The sequence below is a fragment of the Anticarsia gemmatalis genome, chromosome 13 (assembly GCF_050436995.1).
Source record: "Anticarsia gemmatalis isolate Benzon Research Colony breed Stoneville strain chromosome 13, ilAntGemm2 primary, whole genome shotgun sequence".
Taxonomy (NCBI): Eukaryota; Metazoa; Arthropoda; class Insecta; order Lepidoptera; family Erebidae; genus Anticarsia; species Anticarsia gemmatalis.
Genome location: NC_134757.1, coordinates 5992478 through 6007084, shown reverse-complemented (window position 1 = coordinate 6007084; position 14607 = coordinate 5992478). Strand labels below are relative to the sequence as shown.

General features: G+C 39.0%; 1 protein-coding gene across 2 annotated transcripts in view; it reads right to left on the bottom strand.

Annotated features, from left to right (window-relative positions):
• sog (chordin short gastrulation) overlaps positions 1–13619 on the bottom strand; it is a 65880-nt gene extending 52261 nt beyond the window's left edge. For both annotated transcript variants that reach the window (XM_076121410.1, XM_076121411.1), the window contains exon 1: positions 13323–13619. In XM_076121410.1, coding sequence (XP_075977525.1) covers positions 13323–13437 — 115 coding nt within the window. In that variant the 5' untranslated portion in view covers positions 13438–13619. The remainder of the gene's footprint in view (positions 1–13322) is intronic.
• Between the last annotated feature and the right edge of the window lie 988 nt (positions 13620–14607).

Genomic DNA, 14607 nt, shown 5'->3' with positions numbered 1-14607 from the left:
AATAATTTTAAAATATTTGAATAATAATTGAAGAAAAATCATAAAATATAATTTATAACTTTATTTCTGCCTACCTAGAAACTAAAAAACAAGACTACACGTCTTGTTTTTTACCTATCTACAGTTTTTGTATGCGTAAATTCCTTGCTTAATAATGAATGATCACATTCAGACGTTTTGAGGCGCTTTACTGGACAATACGAGTGATTATGATTGTGTAGCGCTGGGCAGGAGACGTGGGCGGCGCGCTTGGGCGGGGGCGGCATGTTACGCCTTTGATAAGCAGAGGTCAATGACTGCCTGACGCTTATCCCTTTATCACCGTTATGTAACCTAACAATCAGATGTCAACTGAAAACGATTTTATCTTTATACTTTAAAACTTTATTGTGATAGAAAACATATCTCGAACCATAACATCTAGATGTTATCTTTTCAATAAGTAGATACTCGTAAAATGCCAATCTTTAGGGTCCATAAATAGCACAGAACTCATCCCAATAAAGAATTAAAACGGATTCAATACATCCACATACTGAATAAATTACACCTGACTCAGCTCTACCATAATGTATAAATATAATTATCGAAACCACCGAATAAATAACAAGCGGATCTGATGAGGTATGGTCGTGAAATGCGTTTCAGTACTTTTGGAAATTAAATAATAATAATACGTCACGTACGCAAATCCAAGGCTAAAATATTTAAAAATTAACACTTACATTTTGCGTTGTCGCTATGAATAGATTGACGTAAATCAATAAGCAAACAAAATGTATTACGTTTAGAAACATTTACGAGGTGTACCGGAAACGCGTCTCGCACTCATTAAGCATCGAGACCTTGCCAAATGAGTAGTGCAGCCGCTGGTCGGGGTTGCAGCGGCTGACGGCGCGGCTCCCGGCGCGGCTGGTGAGCGGCGGCGCGGGCGCAGACGTCGCCGACAGACGCATCCGCAGCGTCGCGTCACGCTCACTCACGCGCCATCACCACTAAATATATCGCGGTGACAATGAGACACATCGCCGCCGACACACACCGATAATTGCCTAAAACTGAAAGTGCTAAACTTCTCTATTCGCCCGCCATTGTCAGCCTTAATAAAAGGAGGTTCAACAACCTAGCTGCGAACGAGAATGACGCCTCGTCTAGATATATGCGGTATGCGGTTAATATCTACTGAGATCGAAATAAATCGCTAGGATTATTGCCAAGTGGAAAATCATTATAATATATTGGACGCGTGGAATTCACTTTGACAATATTTTGACAGTGTGCGGTCTGGGAGCTTTACTTTAGAGCCGGCGGCGACGAAACTCTCGCGATACTTTTCTACATTATTTTTATTTTCTCTGCGTTTTGTAATCGTGATTCATCTGAGTCTGCTTAAGGATCTATTTTGATGTAACTATTAATGTGAACAAATTCAGTTATTTTGGTCTCACTAGAATAACGTTGCGTTAGAATAGACTTGAAAGAATATGTGCGTGTCGGTGAGATGTCGTGGATGAATGTATTAGTGTGTCGTCAGAGTAGGCGTGCCCTTTATCTGCGCGTGAGTGGCGCGAGTGGTGTCCGCGAGGAGCGAGCGCCGAGCGCCGCGCGCCGGCCGCAAGAGAAACGGGCGCCGCCGGTGGCCATCTAAGGAGCGCAACTGTACAACCGGCCCGACTGCCCCCTATTTAGACTGATCAGCCCGTAATTTTGACTTGACATCTTAGCTCAGTCTCTCGTCTTAGTACCAACTTCATTTAACTTAATATCGATGACTGGTAAATTAAATAAATTACGTGCAACGCAGTGGGATACTTTGAGAGAAACCCAGCGAGTTATAATCGACCTCTTCGACACGTCATTCGTGTTTATAAACCTAGGATATTAAAACCATGTCTAACTTAAACTTTGTATGCACTCGATTAACATAAATATGCCGCTTTAATGTTTCTGCCTTTGGCTACTGCTTGTTAACTAACGAACGGCGATGAGTCATAAGATATGGATATTATGATTTTTCCGCTCCTATAATAAATAGTAAGGCTCGTCGCATAGATACGGTTCCGGCACGGTGTCTCTCCGAGCGGCGATGCAACTCGATAGGTACTGAGTACTTCACGCTCGATGATTTGTTTTCAGTACCCATAAAACATGTCTACATTGTATTCTTTCTGGAACATCGAACACGGACACTGTAAAACAATGGTTTATAGCAGGAAAACATTCATCAAATACGAGGCTGTGGTTAATGCGCCCCTGTTGCGAGGTCGTCGCTCTGTCATTACGTACATATCGCATACTCTAAACGCACTACAGCACAGATGTTCCAGTTTTTTCGCTAAGTAGTTGTACGAGCGACGCTCAATTATCTCTACAATATAGGATTAGCAAAGAATGCCCTCGGTCTGGCTACAGTCCGCAGACAGCGAGACGACCGTTGATACTCTACACCGCAATCAATCGCTCCTGTTTCTAACTACCTACACGTGCACGTATATTACATATTATGTAGTTATGTACTACGTGTAATCACTGCCTTCACCGCTATTGTAATACTTGCGCTCAGATCAATGCTATATTGAAATAGATCATAACAACTTCGAGATCCTCTCTAGGCAGGACCTTCCTTTTAGATTCATATATTAGGTAGAGTAAGGACATTAAGATCAACATGAATTCCCAATTTAACTGAAATTGAAATATATTGGTATTAATTTATTTAATTGTCAGGGGCATTCAGTTAAAAATAAAATTTGCTTACAAATCTGACTCTATACTTAAACAACGAACAGAACGGATATTAGTTTAATTCAATATCTAAATCCCTTGTTAGGCGAGATATAGCTCGTCACAGAACGGAGGATAGAGCCGCGTTAATACTTAACTTCGTATTAAAGTGAAAACGCACTCGAGTGTCACTGCTGTCATGAAAGATAATAACGTAACTGCATACTTTGTGTAACAGCTCTAAGTCGTTTGACAACATAACTTAAAATACTCACGCACAAGGACATAGCTTACACACATAGCACATAGCCACTTACAGGCTCCACGCTCAAGAGCTTGGATATGAAAGTCACACTAGCATTTATCCAAACACGTTTCGCGACCGATTGAGAAGAGTGCTCGGATCCATTACGAGTTGCGTGAATAAACAAACTCTCGTCACTCGATTATCGCCATTAACTTGTTTGTAATAAGTGTGAAGTTTGTAAACGTGCATTAACACAGTCGTGTTTGTTGTAGACGGTCGAACGGCTCCGACGATGGGCAATCTCTAGGAAATTGACATTCGGCGCCAAAAGGAGCTCTGTGAGTGATTGTGAGTGCACCATTTGGCGCGAACTGAAGGCAGCTAAATATTTATCGAGTCTGGATTCATAAATGGCCGTATGTTTGCGTTTTATTTCGTAACGCGCATGCAGCACCGATAGGTTTGTACAATTGTGGGCGGTTAATACAAATGTTATTGGAGCGCGCCCCGTTTAATGACACGGAAAAACATATGTACACAAAGATAACAATACGACTTAATGAATGCACATTGTGACTCCAACGTATAAACTACCTGAACGCTGATGACCCCTTTACATTCCACCAGTATTAACAAGTTACAATGCAAATATGTATTATTAAGTAATTATCGGTTTTCCTTTATCTTTGGTCAGAAAAACTTCTGATTTTATCGACATACGATTTTTTATTATTACAGAGTCAAAAGAAATCCGCAGTTGATACTTATTTGTATATTGATAATAACTAACAAACTGAAGAAATCGTAACTTACTAACATTTGTATATTTGGTAGAGTTCATGAGCAATTAGTGTGTAGCTTATTATAATTAAGTGAATAAATTGACATGGATAATCAAAGCACCCTGTGTGAAGTATCCTGAACTACAATTTTATGAGAAACATTTAGACTCTATCAATATCCTAATACAAATAACACAAACACACTAAAAGTAGAAAAAAAACAAGTTTAAAATGCTCATGATTATATTTAAACGGTATAAATCAAAGGTAGAGCCGTCGTAATAATACACTTCAATAAACTTTCCGCGTTTGTTTTCTCAAGCTAATACAAACGATTCTCATGCCAATTGGTATTGTAAAGAAATTAACTTCTAAACAAATACTGGGGTAAACACTAGAGCGGCCACATCCTGTACATTTTTATTTGCTATGTCTGTCGTGGTGTTTGTTTGCCACTACGTATAGTCAACTGTGATGTGAGTACGAAACGAGGAAATTTTATTATAGGCACGTTTGACAGGTTTCCAGTACTGTTTATTTTTCAAGGTATGAGAACTACATTACTGCATACAAAAAGTAATGGGATTTTTAACCGCATACGTTTATCTATTTTTATTATTTGAGTGTTAATATTGTCACTTACGGATATAAATAAAAAGTTTAAGGTCTCCGTAGCGCTGTGGCTAAAGTGTTTTCCACTACTAGTGCGACGGGGGGTAGTTCGATTTCCACTAGAAACAAATATTTTTGTAATCTACAAATAGTTTTTGTGAATCTGGTTGCATTTTGTATCCGTTATTTGTGTTTGTAGAAGTACGGGCGACACAAGATCAATTCTTAGTGTGGAGTAAAAGAAATCTGCGGCTTGAATGTCACATAGATGATGTGATGAGAGATGTCTTTAACTAACAATTTTTAGAGACGTATGGTGTGTAAATAGAGCTCGATTGCAAGAAGTAGCAAATTAACATAAGTATTCAAATTAATTCCCATAAGTAAAATTAACTTACATTTAAGTATTACAACAAAAGACGTGATTAAAAGAATTAAACGAGCTGCATTTCGTAGTCGATTCCACTTTTTGATCATAACTCGAATTAATGTAAAATAACTGAATAAAATATTATACTTTTTTCTTTTTTGTGGGTATTATAGTAGGTAAAGGAAAAATCATATCGAATCGATTTTGGTTGTTACTTGATAGTCTTTAAGGATATTAATGATTATGAGCGATTATGTTTACCAAAACATGAACATACCGAACTATTCCTTGCTGAAGTATCTTTTATAAAAAGCTATCGGCATAAAAAGCCAAGACACATCAATCCACAGAAATCTGAAAGTATGTTTGTAAATCTGTACACTGGACCAATTTCATATCTTTTGGCAGTGAGCCTGAAAATAATGTTTTTATTCTGGAAAATCGATTTTTCAGAAGTAATCAAATTCATGAAGGTGATGCCTCGGTCAAAAAGTAGTGCAATGTTATAAAAACATCACAAAAACCAGGACACAAAACAAAAAATATTATTTGTTATTATAGTGACAAATAGCTCTATTTTCATTTTGTCATTTATTTCTAGTAAATTTATAGTGAAATGTTGGAAGTTTGGTGCTGGCAGTCAGGCGCAATGATAACCTAAGGACTCATTAATAAATGTAAGTCTTAAACTTGTCGACCATAGTGGAATTTCTAAATATAAACGGTAATGAAATCACTTCCAGCTAACAAACATTCCACTCTATTATATAACACTGCAGCGCACCGCAATGCCTAGAACAGACGTTCAACACTGTGATAAGCATACTTTTCAATTATAATATAATTAATTGCTAATTTATGCTACTATATGTAGTAAACAAACGATGACGGTTGTTCGTCACACCTGTGCTCATACAATTAACTAAGTAATGTGGCTATTTCTCAACAACTCACTGCATTCAAGTAGTCGTCCGGTTAGCGCAAGAAATGTCCTAAATGACCTAGCACAGTGTACCCACTGTCCTAATTAACAAGTACCAGTACGCACATTTATACCCAACGTTAGTATTAAGTCAAACACTAAGGGTCTCGTTATTCATTCCCTCAGTATGAATAATTAAAATATTGCGCAGTGAACTCTGATGTTTACGAGACAATCGCATGCAAATTACTTACTCGTACACGAGTGTTATATGTAATTTGTATCATGTTAATTATTACTACAACTCTTCTTATCTTCAGGCTGATGAAATTTTATACCCTTGTCGCGAGCGCAGCGACGTAAAGCCACTGACATTATTGGTTTGGCTTACATGCGCGAGTGGCGATCGAGGAAGTGTCACAGACATTAGAATGTATGTACAGTATGTGCACTAATGTTCAGTGTCACGTAGACAAAGTGCTGGAGTAGAATCCTAGAGTGCTCAGATGGTACGTGACGCTGTGCAATGATCGTCCTGATAGAGCGAAATGCGTAGATGCAAAGCTCGTAGCGAGGGCGGCGCGGGCGCAGCGCGAGGCGCGGCGGATGCACGTGCGCCGGCGCAATGGGCTAGCGTGCTGAAGCGCGGCTTGCACTTCCGACTCACATTCATTCCCGCGCCATTCATACAACTGCGTCATTCATTTAATTCAAGTTCATAACGAGACCCGTACGTGGGAGGAGCTCCGTAACTCGACCGACACACCCGCTCACGGCGACACCGCGCATTACCCGAAACTTTTATTATCGATAAAGATAAACAGAGCCGTTTGCGGGATCCGACCGTTGGACGCCGAAAATGTCCATAAAATAAATCGGATCGCTCAAAGTTCCGAATTGCATTTATCGTTTCTCCGTATTCACTCTCGGACGCTTTAAATTCTCCAAGGTGCGCAATATTTCACGGGATCTTAAGAGTAAACTTCTAATTAAATACCGGCGGTGGCATCTCCGACACCGGACGTGCTCCTTAGGAGCCGGGACAGCTACAAAATGATCGAATTTAAGGATCGAGACAAGGTGTAGGTGGCACGCAGCGCGGCGGCATTAGCGGCGGCGGGCGGCGGCGGCGTGGCGCCGAGATGGTATCGGCGTCCCACCACCGGCACCGTGCGATACTTTTCTAACTTTTTGGTTTGGCGGGTCGCGCGGGGGCATATTGTGTGCAATTGTAGCACGCGAGGGCACCTCAGGCCGACGACCCGCCCGTCGCTCGCTCTGTATAATCCGACAGCATTATGGTCGACCCGCGCCTTTGTAGGCTACCGGCTTAATGAGGGCCCGTGGGTGGCTTATGACACGTCAGGATCTGATCATAAAGGTGCCAAAAATTCTACCTGCGCGGACGACATTCCTATCTCGCGCCTTTGAAAATTAATGTCTATTGTCTGCTCGCGGCCAGGAGGCGTCAGGGATTAGGAATGACATGAACTTGTTTATTTCCAGAAGGTATCTACTTATGAGTAAGTCTGGCACGATTAAGTATATTGAATTATTTCGCGTTCGGATATGGCGATGACTCCTGGTATAGCGTCGAGTTTAATTGAGATGTATGCACTCGAATTCTTTGACCCCAATTAATTTCGTGGAAGTGAGTTCGTCGTGCGTTAATTAAGTGCGCTAATATTTGTATGGAGAACACGCTAACGGACAAACACCATGTCCATTGTAATTGTACATGATAACCAACTTCATTATTTTCACTTCAATAGCGAGGTATCCCGGTAAAATTGTACAACTTTTTATATCTGTAACTACTGAAAACTGGCATAATTGGCTTGTAAATACATCTGTACAATGCGTATCTCGAACACGTCAAGAATATACACACACCGCGATAATTCCGCAGACTTCCATGAATTTCTTGTTGTGTTTTGTCGGAATCTTTTATCAGTTGCAAGTTTATGGTTCCATTTCGGTGTTAACGTTTCGCACGTAGTAAAAGTCATTGGTATTTTGTAGTAAAATGATGCGAGCTCACATATGGTGGTGTGTAGTGATGGAGTCCTCCGGTAATGCAATTTGAGTGCAATGGTAATGACGTGACGTCAGTCAGCGGGTCGTTTGTTACGCCCAGCGCAGGCTCAGGGCAATGAACCAACGACTGAATTGGACATAAGTGTCCTGCGACGCTGTGCGCCACGGACATAACGCAACCCAACCACGATTTACGACATTACGAGTGACGCCATGCAATATCATTGTAACTTGTTAGCAATTAACTCTACCTTCTCAATGAAGCGAACGGTAAAACTCGCGAGTGTTTAGATTAAAGCGTCAACGTTATTAAAAGGCCCATTATGTTTAATTGCAAACTTTTATATGTGCCTTTAGCTCAACGAGATATGGAAAATGCATTTGATTATTACAACGGGACATACTTGAGTACTAGATAGCTTCATTACTGATTTTATCCCACGGTTACGTTCTACCTAACTGATCTGATAGGGTACGAGCGTTTATAGTTGTTTATTTAAATGGTGTTATTCAGATGGAGCTAAAGGCGATTGTAAAGTACTACACATAGGTGAAGCGACAATTAGCGGATGATAGGCGACACAGGCGCAGCGCAGAGCGGGCGGTGCAGCGCGGCGATGCAGTGTGCAGTGGTGTTACAATGACGCGCAATCAAGCGCGAGTACATTTTCATTCCGCGCGCGATGCGAATCCATGCGCGCAAACAATCTTATATAATATTTGCGTATAAATGCGCATTTAAAACATTCCACAAATAAGGGTTGGGTATCCGCTAATAACTCGCATACTTTACAACTTCACATTGCACGCTGAGAGCTCACTCAGCTCAGATTGTTATCTAGCGTAATACTTGTGCACACAGCCTCTAACGACACCGTACAACCGAAACAATGCTAATTACACGCAATATTGTTTAATCAGTAAGATTTATTGCCCATTTGGGAAATTTTCACACGTCAAATTAAATAGGAACAATGTTTTGATCTTATTAACGATATGAACTGCATGACATCATAGAGCTGAGGTCAAAACCAAAAAAGGACAATTAACTTATAAGTAAACAAGAAATTCCTTCATAAATGTATTTTTTCTTATAACGTTGGTTGGTTGAATTAATTTTTTAGTTTTTTTTTAGGGATCCGAACCCAAAGCGTAAAATCGTAACCCTATACTAAGCCTCCGCTGTCTGCACGTTCATCTGAAACCAGTATCACATAAACCGTAATAGCTGGGAAGTTGAAATTTTCACAAATTATGTATTTGCATCAATAACAACGAATATTAAAAAACAAAATATTAAGGGGGGTCCCCAAACAATATTTATATTACAGCTAGCGGCCCGTTAAACAAACATACATTGCCAATTTTTAGACTTAGACGATTAGAAATAATTAGATTTTTACGTAGGTACTAGACAAACGTACGTATCGTTATATCTAATCTGATTGATCTCAGCTCTACAATTGCTTTTCTATGTAAAGTTTAATCGACATAGACCCAATGAAAGATAAGGAGTTTTATTAGAAGTTGACCAAGTATTCAAAATAGTTAAGTATTATATAGTACTAACAAAGTCAGTAGTAGAATTAAGACGTTACTGTTTCATAGCTGGGAAGGATATGCCTTCAAGAACTGTTTTAAAGAACTCTCAGAAATACAAACTATCATTACGATGTATCCCTTTACAAACAATTGAGTTTTACAAATAACAATATCTCATGTAATAGAGAGCGCGCTTATTGCCATTTACCGGACAAATTACCAAGCTCCAGGCTACTATAGAAAAATAAATAACCTTACATAATTTAGAAAAAACCTATAGCATTTTTCCGGGAGTCGAACCCAAGACTTCATGATCAGCGGTTGAATACACTACCGACCGCACCACAGAGGAGTCAGGGATTTTTTGTTTAAAAAGACGCATAAGTTTTGAAGAGTCTTTTCTTGCATTGCATTTGAACCCTCGAGTTGCGTGGGAGGCGTATGCTTATACAACTGGGCTATCACTGCTCTACAAGTAAGGTATAATAAAAATCATGTATGATACCGCGCCGCTTGGGTTAAAAGATCAGTTTGATACGCTTCGATCACAGTTAAAAATAACAATGAGCAATGTACACATTTGTTTTCATGTTATTAAACAATTGTTACGTAGTACTACGATATGGGTTTCCCGTTTTAGTTCATTGAAATGTTATATTTTTTAGGGTTTGGGGACAAAATTATATTTTTTCAATGTGTGAAATTTTTGGTGTCGCCAAACTTGTTCCCAGGACACAACAGGACTAGAGTGGTGGCCCCACAAAACTTGTATATAAGCTTCTACGGACCTCCTCCTCTGAAAAGTACAACCTTAAATGTAACTTTTCAGTGGACTATTTGTAGACAAAGAGTTATATCCATTGATCGTATATTCCTGTTCCTGTATTTTGCAGAGCAATTAAGTACATACTATGACAGGCACATGAAATACTCTGATTTAAAAAGTATAATATTTACTGGAGAGATGTTGTATTTTGTGATATGTACACAAGACAACAAGCAAGGTAGAGCGTAGAGAAGAATTTTAATTCAATGCGTTTATTTACCATGTACCATTGTACCTAATATTAATTTATCAAAACATTTAGAATCTAATAATTAAATTTAACCAGTTTTAATGAATTGTACATTTACAGTCGTAAAAACATACATACAGCTTGTAAAAACATTATAGAGCAATATGATTATATCAAAACGCAAAATAAGTAAGACATTACAAATTATCGAAATTTGTATATTGTGTATAACTACAAAAGCGACAATTCAACTGACCTTATCGGACCTTATCAGATTAGGAAAGATTTTGAAAATTTATATTTTCCGAAAACTGAATGTGTACTTTACCATTATAATCAAAACATTGCCTATCAGCTCTTTTCAGATTTTAAACATAGTTATTTCCTGTATACATATATTGAGATATGTTCACGTGAACCGCTTGTGGAAAACACAGCCATGACCGCTCTACGTGTACCGATCAATAATAACAACATTGATAATAATCCATCACAAAATCGATCAGAAATGTGACATTCGAAGCTGTCAGGTGACGAGCGGACATTGGTGTCGTTCCGCGTTGTTTTCGTTTGTACTACAGTTACGCAAGACCAAACCTGAAATTAGCACGCCCTTTCAGCCCACACCCACTGCTATCACACGTCACGCCAACACACCACTCTATGCCCATACATACGCTCAATACAATACTAAGTAACATATACAACAAAGTACTCAGTGACACTTTTACCCGAACCCGGAACGATATAAAATCATAGGTACAAAATGAGCCAAACGGATCGTCAAGATGTCCACAATGGCTCCAAAATTGCTCGTCACGTCACGTCTTGTCTCGGTCGACTGTCTAGACATCACAGACGAAACTTTTTTCTCTTCTCGGTAATACAATTTTTGGCAGACTTGTTAATACAATCTTGGCAAACATTTGTAACTTTTATCACGTCCGGAAAATGAATGAAAGCTGTCGGCCGTGAGTCACAGTCCACCGAGAGGGACATAGAAAGTCCTTGCTGTCTATTTAAATGATTCTAAATAATGAACATTCACGGCCATGAGATTACAGCCGTAGACTATCTTCGACGTAACAACTCACTTCACAGTAATTATAATATTTTATAAATACTGATATACACAGCAGTAATAGGTGATAACTCTTTAGATTTTCTCGGGAATACTCATTATTTCTAAATCATCGTATTACATAACAGAATGCAATAAGTTTAAAGGCAGACGGAACACGCTAGGAATTAATCTATGATAGAGATATAAAATAGTAAAACTAAAGGCCTAAACTATTAAAACGTAAAGTTAATTTAAAACAATCGTCATAATACAAGAGATAAGATTGCGAAATCGTACGACATTGATATTCACGTGCATGTGCTCTGAGTATCTGATGATATAACAATACAACTTTATAAATATAATATGCATTTAGATACATACTTATACGAGCATATACAGTTTCTTATTTTTTTGCAAGTTTGTTTTCAAGGCATTTTAACATTTACTTATGTACATAAGTAAGTGGTTAGCCATACGTGTAGTCCGGTAGTCCCGGTGTTGAGCAAAGGCTTGAAAATATGTACAGAATATTCAGATCTACGTTCTTATTTTGTTGTAGTGTTATTTTTATCAGATTTTACCAAAAAGTCTAATGTCCAAAAGAATGGATATCAGACTTATCTCGTCAAATACCCATGTTTTTTGTCTTTTCCAAACTTGTAACCGGTAATAAGACTATAGAGTTAAAGATGCAGTTTAACTACATGATTGTAATTAAATAATGTATGGAGTTTGGTACAAATGATGCCCTAAGAGCACTTCTACCTATCGTCACAGATCTCTGCAGCAACATTTCATTGAATTTTAACTGTGGATCCGAGACGGTCTATGATTGGATTTGATTTTCATTATAGATTTTTCAGTACATATCCTGAAAGTTATTCAGATGGAATTTTGTATTTTGGTATTTGTTTTGGTTACATTTCAAACGCTTTTTGGCTGTCTCTACAATAAATTTAACATTATATCTCTATAAGGTTAAATTAATTAGACAGAGTATAGATTGAGAATTTATGATATGGTTATAAGAAAATCAAGTAATTTTGTCATAATAATATTAAATAATTTTGCGTATGGGAGATTATTATGCCTTTTTCATATGACCCTAAACTGAAAATACAAGGCATTTTATATGACTACTACTGCTACACTATCATTGGCCTGTTGGTATTTCTTACAAATTATTCAAGTTGCAACAATCGTGTGTAACAAAGCTAGATCATGTTTTTTTTAAATGCTACGGATAAGAAACAAACGAAAGTTAAGTTAATTACAAATAGCAATTCATGGAAATTAATTATTAATCATATTATTATTACCTACTTGAACGTTATGATATGGAATTCAATGTTGAATGATATATAACATAATATATTATATCATTTACACAATAATTTTTTTTCATATAACCTACCAGCAAAAAAGCGCGAAATCGTTTTACTTTGATAAGTTTACAAAAGTCGATACAGTTACAATTGTTTACGAGATTACCTCGTCGAGTCTTTGTCCGATAACAGATTAGTTATTGTATCATTCTCCGAAAATAGAACCTCTCGACATTTCTCTCGTTTGTTGATATTGTCGAAACGAAAGTCAGCCGCGGCTCTCACGTGGTATTGTTTTTATTATCCCTCAGTGTCGAGTCTGGTATCGCCGCTCCTGATAACGATACGTCTATCGATAAAGTGTTTCGAGCGCAACCGGCATTACAACCGACTAGTCACTACTCTGCGACTAATGCGTACGTGTGTTTTAATTGAACTAATAGCTGCGGAGCGGTGCGGAAACATCGGAATGTAATTATTTACATAAACACACGTGCCCATAGGCGATCACTATTTTCCTATGCGACGTAACGCGCGTTCCACACCTGAGCAGCGGCAGCACGGTGACGCTGGGCAGATGGGAAAGATCGATGTGCATTTAATTACGTCGGTGTATATCGTTGGCAAGCGTGGCGGCGTGCTCGGCCGTACGCGCTCGGTGCAGCGGTGCAGCACTCACCGGCGGTCCGTGTGGTGCGCCGCGCGGGCTCGTCCTCGCGCAGGTCGGGCGCGTGCCTGCGCGCCGCGGCCGGCCCCAGCGCCGCCAGCGCCAGCAGCACCAGCGCGGGCAGCATCGCGCCGCTCTACACTAGTATTCTCACCGGAGTCCGACCGCTCCCGGCCACGAGCTCACTATTTTCGCCGCGCGCGCTCTGTTCGTACGATTGGTGCAGCGAGCGCAGGTTCGCGATCGTAGCGCGCGACTCGCAGGCGTCGTCGTAGCGCGACGGCTGAGCCGGACTGAGACGAGCGACGCGCGATTTCCCGGCTGATGCGGGCGAGGGGGCCGGCGCGCCCCTCGTGGAAAACGCGGCAATAGCGCGGTGCGGGCGGGGAAAATTGCAGCGCTGTCATCCGCCCGCCCCGCCCGTCGCGCCGCCCGGTACACTCACATCCACGCTTATTAAATGCAAGCCTTTATCACAACTTACTGCTAACTAATGCCTCTCTTAAGTTAACTTTTTAATAACGACTGTGTGATGATAATGGCATGAATTAAGTGAAGTATTTTGTACTGTTATGAAAATACACGGTTTGTTGAAACTTAGTAACTAAACTACATCTCTTGATATTTTATTAGGTAAGATTTTTTTAAGTACCTGCCATTATTGGTGATTAATGAAAATTAGTTCATTTTATTTTGTTAGCAAGGGTCGCATTTAATTCCTTGCCCTAATGTAATGAAGCAATGTGACGATGTGATAAGTTGTGAAAATGTTTTCAACTTCATACAATACGTCTAGAAGCATGAGAACGTTGAACACAAATATTTTAATAAAAAACTGAGATCGTTATTACTGTCATAAATTAATAAAGACGTGTCTGTACATCTAGCATATCTAAACTCGTCTCTACTATTATGAACGAATAGAAGCCAAACAATATTTTTGCTATTTCTGGCGATTTGTTAATTTGTACGGCATTCGAAAATTAATGATATTATGCGAATTTTACTCACTAAAGTTTGTTTGACGTTAAATATCATACATTACGCTTAATTTAAAGGGAATGAGAATTGGATAGGAAGCAAATTTGTGTCCGAATGTCAGCATAAAGTATATTTATATAATTTTTTAGACTATTATAATTTTTAATAGAACGAATATTATGTTTTCACATCAACATCAACAGTGATATTAAAGTGGAACATTTATTAGTATAATAGCCCTTAGCCGCTGCCATCTTCAAAATAGTAGATATAAATATTCCATAAAATCTAAGATTTATTGAAAATGTTAAGTACT